The 11,819-nt window shown below is 31.6% G+C and overlaps 2 protein-coding genes across 3 annotated transcripts; both read left to right on the forward strand.

The window, feature by feature from the left end:
* Positions 1 to 2,643: 2,643 nt before the first annotated feature.
* LOC110622471 lies at positions 2,644 to 3,308 on the forward strand. The gene has a single exon (XM_021766972.2). It carries the CDS (start codon positions 2,716 to 2,718, stop codon positions 3,175 to 3,177), a length of 462 nt encoding a protein of 153 aa, XP_021622664.1. The 5' UTR covers positions 2,644 to 2,715; the 3' UTR covers positions 3,178 to 3,308.
* A 5,010-nt stretch (positions 3,309 to 8,318) lies between these two features.
* On the forward strand, positions 8,319 to 10,375 carry LOC110622062 (pentatricopeptide repeat-containing protein At2g36240). Of its 2 annotated transcripts, none has more exons than XM_021766427.2 (2): positions 8,319 to 9,988; positions 10,076 to 10,375. In XM_021766427.2, the coding sequence occupies exon 1, from the start codon at positions 8,319 to 8,321 to the stop codon at positions 9,789 to 9,791; it is 1,473 nt and encodes a 490-aa protein (XP_021622119.2). In that variant the 3' UTR covers positions 9,792 to 9,988; positions 10,076 to 10,375. The 2 variants fall into 2 exon arrangements, with proteins under 2 accessions (XP_021622119.2, XP_021622120.2); XM_021766428.2 differs by having other exon boundaries at positions 10,094 to 10,375.
* Positions 10,376 to 11,819: the final 1,444 nt, after the last annotated feature.

Below are 11,819 nucleotides of genomic sequence, written 5' to 3' on the forward strand. Positions count from 1 at the left end.
GTATTCGATTCAAATCGAAAAAATTGACCGAATCGAATCGATTTGAAAATTTAGTTCGGTTTTTTATATATTTCAGTTCGATTCGATTTTTAATTTCAAAAATTTCGGTTTTTTCGGTTCGGTTCGGTTTTAATCAGAAAAAACCGAAAAAACCGAACCGAACCGATTAATAATAATAATATGTTTTTTCAATAATATATAGAAATTAAATCATATTAAAATTAAAATATTTTAATTAAATTTTAAAATATTAAAAATAAAGTGTAAAAAATAAAAAAATTATTAAAAATCGAAACCGATCAAACCGAACCGAACCGAACCGAATCAGACCGGTTCGGTTCGATTCGGTTTCTGACCAAAATCGGTTCGGTTCGGTTTTCATAAACACTCAAATTTCGGTTTTCAGTTTATTCGGTTCGGTTCGGTTTGAACCGAACCGACCGAATGCTCACCCTACATAGAAGTAGCAATCGATTTAAATAAAAAAAATTAATTGAATTAAATTAATTGAATTATTTAATTTAATTATTTATTTATTTTTAATCGATTTAATTTTTAATTTTAAAAATTTTAATTATTTCAATTCAATTTTAATTAAAAAATTTAAATTCAACTGATTAATAATAATAATATATTATTTTTAATAATATAGAAATTAAATTATATTAAAATTAAAATATTTTAATTAAATTTTAAAATACTAAAATTAAAATATTAAATATAAAAAATTTATTAAAAATTTAAATTGATAAATCGAATTGAATTAAACCGATTCAATTCGATTTAATTTTTAATCAAAATTAATTTAATTTAATTTTTATAAATACTAAAATTTTAATTTTTAGCAAAATAGAACCGAACGAATGCTTGCCCTAATTATCTTATAAAAATATCAAGATTTTCTTTTTTTTGGGTATTTTAATGCAAATATCATGATTTCTTGCATATACAGCAAGAGCAATGTCACTCCATCAGCAATTTCTTAAGCAACAATCTTTATCTTCATCACACTATTGGCTACAGAATCATGCTTTGGATGGAATGCATGTATGCAATATAAACATGGCTTCTAGCTTGTAATAATAAATTATTGAAATAAAAAAATAAAAATATAATTATAATTTTTTGATAAAATAAATCAATAATTCAATCGTAATTATTTTAAATATTTGAGATTATTAATTTATTTCAACGATTATTTTTTAATAATTTAATCGATAAAATTTATAATTTTTCTTGTCGTAAATAAATATATAATATTAAATATATATATACTTATCAGTCATAATATGAAAAAATAAATATATAATTTAATGATAAAATTTATATTCTCAAAATACGGATAAAAGTTTACAGTAATAAAAAAAATTTATAGTACAATCTTTAATGACTCTCAAACTTTAACCCTAATGATAGAATAGAAAATATAATTATTTACACTCCTTTGTAACATGAAAAATTTTAATGTAAAAATTTCTCAAATTGAATCATAATTTAATATATAAAAAATATATTCAAAATTCAAATCATAAATAATAAAAAATTCATTGGAAAGGCAAGGCTTTACCTTATAAATATTGGACTTGCTTTTTATTTTTATTTTTATTTTTATTTTTATTTTTCCCAAATTTATTTTATTACTTTGTGAAGAATTACCCAGAAACTTATGTTAGAACATGCGTGTGGAAAACAGCACTCACGGCCACCCACTAAGCAGCGTTTCCTTTTCTTTAAAAAGACCCCCAAAATTTCCATCCTTTCATATATGCCCTCATGGCTAGTGGATCTCAATCACTTCACCTCCACAGAATTTTTTTTTATATATCTATATACTTTGGACATATACCAAATTCTTTTCTACATAGAATAAAAAAATTCGCAAGAATTCAATTCTATAAATTTATTTTTTAATTTTTTTTTTCATAAAAGAATTCAATTCTTTTAACTTAAATATTTTCATTTGCAAAAAATTGAAACCTTTCATAATTTTCAAAAAATTATTTAAATTTTTAATCATATACCAAACAAATGGTTAATATGCAGTCGAAGCAAATCAGCGCTCTATAAACCTGCACCAATTGTCCAACTTGGCTACCATGCGGCATGGACCACAGGAGTTGGGACTTGGAACCTAACTATTAACGCATATGGGTCGGAGGAGAGTCATTGTAAGGTATTAGGACAGGCACTGATAATCATTGATAAGGACATTACAGCAGGATGGATTAGCTAGTAATTAAAGCTAGTTGGCTTAGCAATAGTTAATTAAGAAATCATTCACTGCATGATTCTGATGTTACTGCTGGAAGTGAGACAATGCTTACAGTCAACCAGAGAGCCAGATCCATGGTGCACCATTTTGCATAAGCCTTGTCTCTTTGCAAACCAAACTGCGCGGCCTAGGGCTGGCCAATAAGTTTTGACTCCCACAATTTGCACAAGTCGGTTGTGAGTTTCAAATGGGGATGACCACTCGATGAGGTCATGACTCACAAAACACAAGCCATTGAGTTGCAGGTTCCACTTACACACCAGCAAAAATCAACACAATGGGACCCAGAGAAAGATAAGGGTGTTTCTGTAATATTTGGAATAGACCAAGGGTATACTCATAATCATTTCCTATAAATATGTGATCCCATCTCATGCAAGAAAAACTCAACCTCTAAACTCTTACCATATTCTTCTAAAGCTATCACTTGCAGAAATTAAACCATGGGGAATTGCTTAGTCCTGCAAGAAAAGCTAATCAAGGTCATGAAACCTGATGGGAAGATCCTTGAATATAAAGCACCAATAACAGTTCATCAAGTACTCTCAGATTTTTCAGGTCATGCAATATCTGATTCACTTCAGGCTTTTCAGCATCTCCTGCCAGAAACCAAATTGCTTGGTGGGAAACTGTATTATCTTGTACCTCTTCCTTTGCCATCCCCAAAAGCTAAGAAGAAAGTGAGATTTTCAGTTCCAGAAGAAGAAGATAAAAAAGAAAACATTGTAAGAATCAAGTTAGTCATCAGCAAGCAAGAACTGCAAGAAATTCTGCAGAAGGAAGGAGTTACAGTCGATTCTATGATTTCTCAACTTCAGGATCAACGAAGAGTAGAAACAGTTGATACATCTGATAATACAGGTTACTGGAAGCCTGTGTTAGAAAGCATACCTGAAATAGATTAGCAAACCATAGCTTAAGTTTGAACCTAATCTACAGCTCTATGTGTTTTTTGACCTCTAGAAAATTTTACCAGACAATAGGCAGTGTATAAAAGAAAACTAATGAAACATATACAGTTTAGCTCATCTTCTCAGTACAACTGTTCAGTTTATTTTTCCAATCATAAGAAATAAATCTGCAGTTAATAAACATAGCAGCCAAGTATGGCTATAGCATCAAAATTCAAAGCAATTTCTTCTCTCCCTATGCATGTATATATAGGGCGGAGGGAGGGTGCGGCAAGGCTCACGTGTCGTACTGGCAACCGGAAAATGTTTTGAAGGGGATGAAGGTGCCGCAGCGGCACAGCCGGTGGTGCCCTACCAAAGGGAAGTTCCTGGCTCCGCCACTGTATATATATATATATATATAATTGATGAAACCACCCAATGCCAGAGTGCCAAGTAAGCTTTACATAGAAAATTTTTTACCATTTTAAGCTTTACATGACACCATACTAAATAGTATGAAAATGGTAAATTAATTATATTTTCTTTCATGATTTATGGTAATTAATATGAAAATTATAAATTACATTTTTACTCCTGAACTACGTAAAATTACCACATATATCTCCCTGGTTCTTAAAAAATTAGTGGTTTATTCCATATATTTTGACTTGGTCAAATTAAAGGTTGCTCTATCTAATTTTCCATTAATTATCTAAGCAATAATCAAAATACCCTTAAAGATAAATTACTTTTTCGTTCTTAAATTATATCAAATTAACATATATGTCTCTCAACTTTTCAAATTCAATGATTTAATCTCACATTTTGATTCCATCAAATTGAAAAGAAAATACTAGGTGGAGAGTATTAATTTCACATGTTACAAATACTCTTAATTTCAGGCATAAAATAATTAAAAAAAAAAAAGTGACATGGCAATATAAGCAAGCAAGGACAGTTAGGGCTATAATCGAACCTAGTCGAACTGAATTTTAATAAGTTCATACTCGATTAGAAAATAAATTGAAAAGTTCAAACTCGATTCGAGTTTCATTTATAAGTTCGAACTCGATTTATAAAATAAATATTAAACTTCGAACTCGATTCGTAATAAACTCGTTTATCATATTAATGAGTCAATTCAAACTCCACTCGAAAAACTCTAATTTGAACTCAAATTTAAGCTTGATTATATTATAAACAAGCTCAAAATAATTCAAATCCATTTAAATTATAAATAAATTTAAATTAAAAATAAAATTTAAATGATAAGGTAATTAAAAAACTTTTAAATTGAATTTTTTTATTTAATTGAAATCTCTAAAATCCAAAACTAATGAAAAATAATGTAAAAGAGTTATCCTTTTTGGACAAGTTATAATCCTCCATACACTTCAACTTTCGATGTGGAATTGGTGTTGGAGAACGAGAATATTCACGAGCTTGTTTGCGAGTCTGCTCACGACCAGGCTCGCGAGTTTGTTCATAAACTTGAAAACGAGCTGAGCTCGCGAGTCTAAACGAGCCGAATACAGTTAAGTTTAAACTCGGTTCGTTTAGAAAACGATCTGAGCTCGATCGAACTTTTATCAAGCCGATTCTCGAATAACTTACGAACAGTTTGGTTCGTTTACCCTCCTAAGGACAGTCGATCTATTCTAGCTCTAATATGCCAGGTCAGTGGATAAAGCTTTGATAAAAGAAGGAAAAAGAAGAAAAGGAATCATGTATTAAATATGACTAGATTGGCATATTAGAGTCCATTATTTCATAATGCATTAATATATAAATTTTTTTTTGGTTAAAATCTTCGATCTATAATTACAGGCCATATTGCTCATAGTGCTGCTACTGCTCCTTAAACGGTGGGACTGGTGCTATTGCTTGCTTATGATTACTTGGCACTTGCTAGTTGATGCATTAACTAACAGGTCAAGTCAACTCAATCTAATGCAAATGCATTAATACAGTGGAAACAATCATTCGTCTATGAGATACAAGATCAGAACTTAGTTACTATTCCCACACTCTGGTGGTATTTTCCAGTGCCATTCTTCTGAACGAGAATAAATCAGGTGGAAAGCAAACTGCAGGAAAAGTATTTCAGATGTTTCAATCTATGCAAGAAAGAGGCATATGATACTGTCTTAATATAAATTTGAAAAAGTACATCTGCATATCTCAATATATGAATCTACTGAAGAACAATTGAAGCAAAATGTCATAAAAGGGTCAAAATTTCAAACTCCACTATATGCAGCATCCCACTATGAGGCATAGTGGTTGACTGCGAAGCCATAGCTAAGATCACAGCATTCCCAATCTGAACGCCTGCAAATACAGTTCAGATGCAGTTTACTTGCCACAATCATCAAAAAGAATGTCAAATAATCTGGTTATCAGATATACCAATTTAGAGGTTAATCATTCCGTTGAGAGATGCAGCTGACACTAAAGAATGAAGATGACAGAGAAACTCCTTGAAACCCCACTCAGCAAGTTCAGTTTTTATCATACTTTTTGCGTAGCAATTTTAATCAGTATTGAAGTTTGTATCCTCCTTGTAGAGTGTAAAATGGTGCATTTATCAAATTTCCTTTTCATTCTCCTCTTATCTTTAGCTAGCAACATATGCTATTCATTTAATGTTTTCAGTTCAGCTATTCAGTATTGATTGCCTCTAGAAAATTTACATGTGATTATAATATGAGGTAACATATCAATGCTAAGATAATGCATGATTAGGGAATGCCAAATCTCCCAAAGCTGTGAATATAAGAGTAAAATGGCATCCAACACTTGCCTCTAACACAGTTTAATTTGGTCTGTCTACAGTCCTATCTGTGAAAAGTTTTGATGCCCGATTGAAGTGCAAAAGGAATAACTCACAAACTTAATTATACAAGCAATTCTGAGTTGTATATGCGCAATTTACAGAAGAAAGAAAGACCAGCATACAATATTCCACAAGATTCAAGAATCTTAACTATCAAGCAGCTATTCTTCCTTCCTTTCAACTTTTATGCAATCTCATTATGACGAGTAAATGAAATTGTTCTGTAACCAAAATGAAAGAACGTTTATAACAGAGCTGAATGGGTGAAAAAAGGATCCCTATCACCAAATCCATCTAGTTTGGGATTAAGACTGAGTTATTGTTGTTGTTGTTATGTTTTGAGCAAAGGCGAAGGGTGATTCAGAAACTTCTTTGTCATTAATATTTTATCAAAGATTCTCACCTTTGCAACCTCTTATACTCTAAACTACATGTCACTTTTCAGCTCCTGTTAAATCTTTATCTGTAACAAAACCTGAGTCAGACATAGTATAGTGATCATCAGCATTAGGAGCAGCCATGTTATAAGCTTGAGAAATTGAAAAACCTTGGTTCATTCATTTACACATTTTGATTCATCTGCAACATTTTTCAGATCTTCCCTATTTAATCCTAAAATTACACCTCATCTCCTTGATGCCCTGATAAGCCTTTGTAATAGAGCTGAATACCTCCTGTATGATTCATTCAAGAACTGAATAAATTAATATAAATCTCTCCTCTCTTTCACTTCTGTATTCTCTCTCTATTTCTCTTTTCTTCTCTCTATTCTGTTCTTCTCTTCCTCTGTAACCGTCAAGTTAGGGATTCTATCCTAACATTTGGTACCACTGCAGTGTTGTGGGCGGGCATTACCTGAGACTTGGTTATTTAGAGTCACAAGCCAAGGCCAGATCAGTGGTAGCAAGTCCTGAAGGAGTAAGGATTGCTGAGATGGAAATAGAAGAACAACTCAGACCTTTCCAGCTGGAGAGTCACAGCATCAGGAAGAAGCTGGAGGCCTGACTTCAAGAATCTGCAATTTGGAGTCAGAAATGATATGGAAGGCATAAAAAAGGAGATCCAAATTCCAAGAGACTAAAACTTCTGTCAATTCTGTGGAAAGCTCCATAGAAGAGCTGAAGTCTCTAGTTTTGGGTTTTTTTTTTTTATCTTTCTGGGGGGTTGAAGTCTCTATAAAAGGCTGCAGTTGATATTAAAAGTACTTTTTGCGTTATATTAAAAAGGAGAAGAGCAAGTAAAATTCTTTAGACATGTTTCCCTTTCAGCTTCAATACATCAGATATGCCAACTCTTGATCCATTTCATTACGCAGCAACGCATTAATATTCATCAACTTGTAGAAAACCTTCAAGTAAAAATGACAATAATATATAGAAGGTTGAGAGGCTATGTCTAATCTACAATTTCGAATTGAATCTCACCCTACATTCCAATTAATTCACTGAACAATAAAGCCAAATATTATTATTGATTTCACACCTTTCTGAAGCTAAGCACAGGTCTTTGCTTACCAACAGTATGGACGAGAGCTTTGAGCCTGTCCGGGTCCATTTGCACTGATACCACCTCCAACTTGCAAGCAGCCGCTCAGCAGAGAAAAATCTGTTTCGAGTTCAAAACATATGATCAACCATAGAGGTCACAAATGAAAAAAGCATACTCAGTAAAGCTCAACTCCTTTGACATCTCAATGTGAACAGAGAAATCACATGAGCAGTTATCAATACTACAAAAATGACTCATGGTTGCTGGAATTCATAACCAGCAGAGGCTTAGCCAATTATGAGAAAACAAATATTTCAAGCAATGTATCAGAGAACAAACAAAATCTTTAATAGATAAATCACTGGAAAATTTTTACAAATTATCACAAACTTCACTAGTACAAGAAGAAGAAGAGCAGCTCAAATACCTTGTGTATGTCGATGCAAGGGCGGAAGCGAACAGCACACTGTGTAGACAAGCGCCGAGATCCTGAAAAATAAAACACCACAAAATCTCAAGATAAATATAGACTGGCGAAGAAGAGGTGGAGAATGAGAAGAGGAAGAAGCAGAACATACTGGAGACAAATGAAGGAAATTTTTTTTATAGATTTGTTGTTCTTTCGACATCTAGCAATTATCATAGCATAGAGCAGAGATTTATTTCAGTAGAAACTGAGGTCGTCGGAAAATGAAATAGCTTGGACCGCCGATTGGAGTCCAGACTCCAGAAAAGCTTGAGTCGTTATTTACCAAAATACCCCTCGAGACACTTCCTAATTCCTATTTTATTTTCTTGCAGAGAACAGAAACCATTGCCGTTGGAGAGCATGTCGTTCAAGAGGAAACTCCCATTGCCTATCCTCAAGAAACTTGATCGCCAACCTTTACCACCACCGCCGCCACCGCTGCCTCCACTCCCTGACCCACCACCTACCCCTCTCACACCTCTCCCTACAGTCACTCTCAAACCTACCTCTCATCACTCCCATCTCCTCCGCTTCCTCCAAATCCACCTGGCAACCAAGCCACTAACCCCTTCCCACCTCCTTCAGTTCCTCAAATCGAAGCTCCACCATCACCCTCAGTTCTCCCACTATGATTTTCTTATCTTCAATTGGGCCTCCACCATTGACTCTTTTCGCCATGATCACTCCACTTTTGAATGGATGGCACGCACTCTTGCCATCACCAACCGCTTCTCGGACCTCGCCACTCTTCTCTCTTTCATGGCATCCAATCCCTGCCCTTGTTCTGAAGGTATATTTTCTTGTCCTAGGATTGAACCCATATTTCAGTTTGCTATTAGTGGTTACTGTAAAGCTAGGAAATTGGATGATGCCTTACTTGCTTTTGAGTCCATGAGGAAATTGATTGATGGGAGGCCTAGTATAGCTGTTTATAATATTTTGCTTCATGGTTGTGTCAAATGTGGGCAGCATGACAAGGTTACAGAGATATATAATAGGATGTTGAAGGATAGAGTTAATCCTGATGTGTTTACTTTTAATATCTTGATTAGTAGCTATTGCAAGAATAAGAAGTTTGAGATGGCTTTGGAGTTGTTCAGGGAGATGAGGGAGAAGGGGTGTAGTCCTAATGTGGTTAGCTTTAATACATTGATTATGGGATTCTTTAGGGAGAGGAAGTTTAATGAAGGGATTAAGATGGCATATGAGATGATTGATTTGGGGTGCGAGTTTTCAAGTGTGACTTGTGAGATTTTGGTTGATGGGCTCTGTAGGGAAGATAAAATCATGGAGGCTTGTGAACTGTTGATTGATTTTTCAAGAAGAAGAGCTTTGCCAAGTAGTTTTGATTTCTATATACTTGTGGAGAAGCTATGTGGGAAAAGTAACACTGGAGCAGCTTTGGAGTTGTTGAATCAGTTGTGGAGGAATGGTAATGTTCCAAGCGTGATTTCTTGTACCACTTTAATAGAAGGATTGAGGAAATTGAGGAAAATAGAAGAAGCATTCAGATTGATGGAAAGAATGTTGAAAGAGAGTATTATTCCAGATATTTTGACCTTTAACTATCTCGTTCAAGACCTTTGCAATGTAGGAAGAACAGTTGATGCTGATAAATTGAGATTATTGGCTTCTAGCAAGGGTTTGGAACCAGATGATATGACATTGTACACTTTGGTATATGGGTACACTAGAGAGGGAAAAAGGGAGGAAGGGGAAGTCTTGGTGGATGAGATGCTGGATAGAGAATTCATACCTGATCTTGCTACATATAATAGGCTAATGGATGGGCTTTCTAAATCTAGGAGTCCTGCAAAAAACCATTTTGACTGAGTAGAAAGGTGAATGCATAGACATCTTCAGTACTTGCATTTTAAAACTAGCTGGAGTTTTCTCAATTGTGGCAGAAATTTCCTCTTCCAGGTAGTAGGTTAAGATTTTTGAAGAAACTGACAAAATGCATGCAGGCTGTAGTAAATTGAGAAGGGAAGAAAGAAGTTAAATAATTGTATGATGCTGAAACTGTCAAGGTAATTGCCATGAATAAGGAGAAGAAGCTGCTTAAATAATTGTACAATGCTGAAACTGTTATTGATGTGGTTTAATTTAATGCTTAGATTGATGGATGCATATAGGTTGATGAGCCTTGGGTTCGTGCCTATAATGAGATGCAAGCAAAACTGTTTATAAAGCTTTTCCATGATGGATTGACAATGAGGAAGAGATTTTGAAGGAGAACAGGACTTGCACTTAAATGGCTACTCAGTCTTAGCAGTCTTGTAAATGGTAGAGCATTAGTTAGAAAACCATGAGAGGCATTTGAAAGAAGTCGACTAAAGAGAGATTTATGGTGAAACTCCAATTTAGTTACTTTCTTTCCTTCCTTTGAGACTCAATGAAGGTTTGTTAGATGCTCAGGCTGATGTTTGTTTCTGCGAGGGGCGTTTCTTCCAAAGGCTTTAGAAATTTTGGCTTGCATGGAAAGAAATGACATGTTTCCAAACAAGACCAAGATTTTTATATAGAGATGGATTGCAGGATTTACAATCCATAGTTGTAGTGTAATATCTGCCATTAGGAGTCCTCTGGATTAAAATTATAAAAATTAAATTATTATAAATTATTAAAATTAAAGAAATTAAAATATTATAAAAAGTAAAATTTAAAAGGTTAAATTGTTATAGTTCAATAGTGATTTTAATATAAAATTTTAGAAATTAAATTATTTTTTATTAAAAATTAAATTATATATTTTATTAAAATTTAAGAATTATATTATAAATTACTCCATATATTACATACCAAATGACAGTTAAAAAAAATAAATAAAGAACTGATTTCCCATTATTCACCACAACTTATTTTCGTATAGAAATATTAATTAAAATAGTTAATCAAAATCAATCATAGCTTTAATTTAATTTAATTAATTATATTTTAATGAAAATTCAATTATTAATTTCACCTGTTTTAGATTAAAAAAGTTTTTGCATATAATTTATTATTATTTTTTTAGTATAAATTTTTAAATTTATATTCATAGGTTTAAAAACTAAAGTTTTTTATACATTTTTTTAATAAATAATACTTATCTCTTTTATAATTTTTATTCATTTTTTTATTATTTTAAAATTATTATTTATTTTTTAAAATTATAATAATAAATAAATTGATTATTATAATTATATTTTATTTCCAATAAACCTCTCAAAACATCTCTTCCTATTTAATAAAATTTAATATATTTAAAATAGTTATAATCGAAAAATTAATAAAAAAATTATATTTCAATACGTGTAAAAGAGGAAAGTGAAAAAAATTATGAAATTAAAGAATATATTAATTGAATATTTATTTAAATTGATATCGATAGATTTAAAATTTCTTACGTATACTAATTTTTTTTTTATATAGAACTTTGATTTTATTACAATAAAATAGATTTTAAGTGAAAATAGAAATATAAATTTTAAATTTATACAAAATCTAACATAAATTTAATAATTAAAACTTAAAAAAATAAATTAATTGCTAAATAAATTTAATTATTTATTGCAATTAAATTAAATATTTTTAGCAATCCTAATAATTTTTTTTATTTATAATATATATAAACGTGACATGGAAGAGGAAATAATAGAATAGACAAAATTATTCTAGATTCATTTATTAATTACAAATTTCCTTTTAATATTTAAACTCTATTTTATAAAGGTTTTATTATAATTTTAAACAAAAAATATGTAAAAGATTATTGAATAATTCATAAAAAAAATTTTAAAAAAGAAAAACTAGATTATTATATTCGTATTTGGAAGTTATAATAAAGCAACATTACTAGTTCATAAGAAACTGAATCAA

The sequence above is a fragment of the Manihot esculenta genome, chromosome 9, assembly GCF_001659605.2.
Source record: "Manihot esculenta cultivar AM560-2 chromosome 9, M.esculenta_v8, whole genome shotgun sequence".
NCBI lineage: Eukaryota > Viridiplantae > Streptophyta > Magnoliopsida > Malpighiales > Euphorbiaceae > Manihot > Manihot esculenta.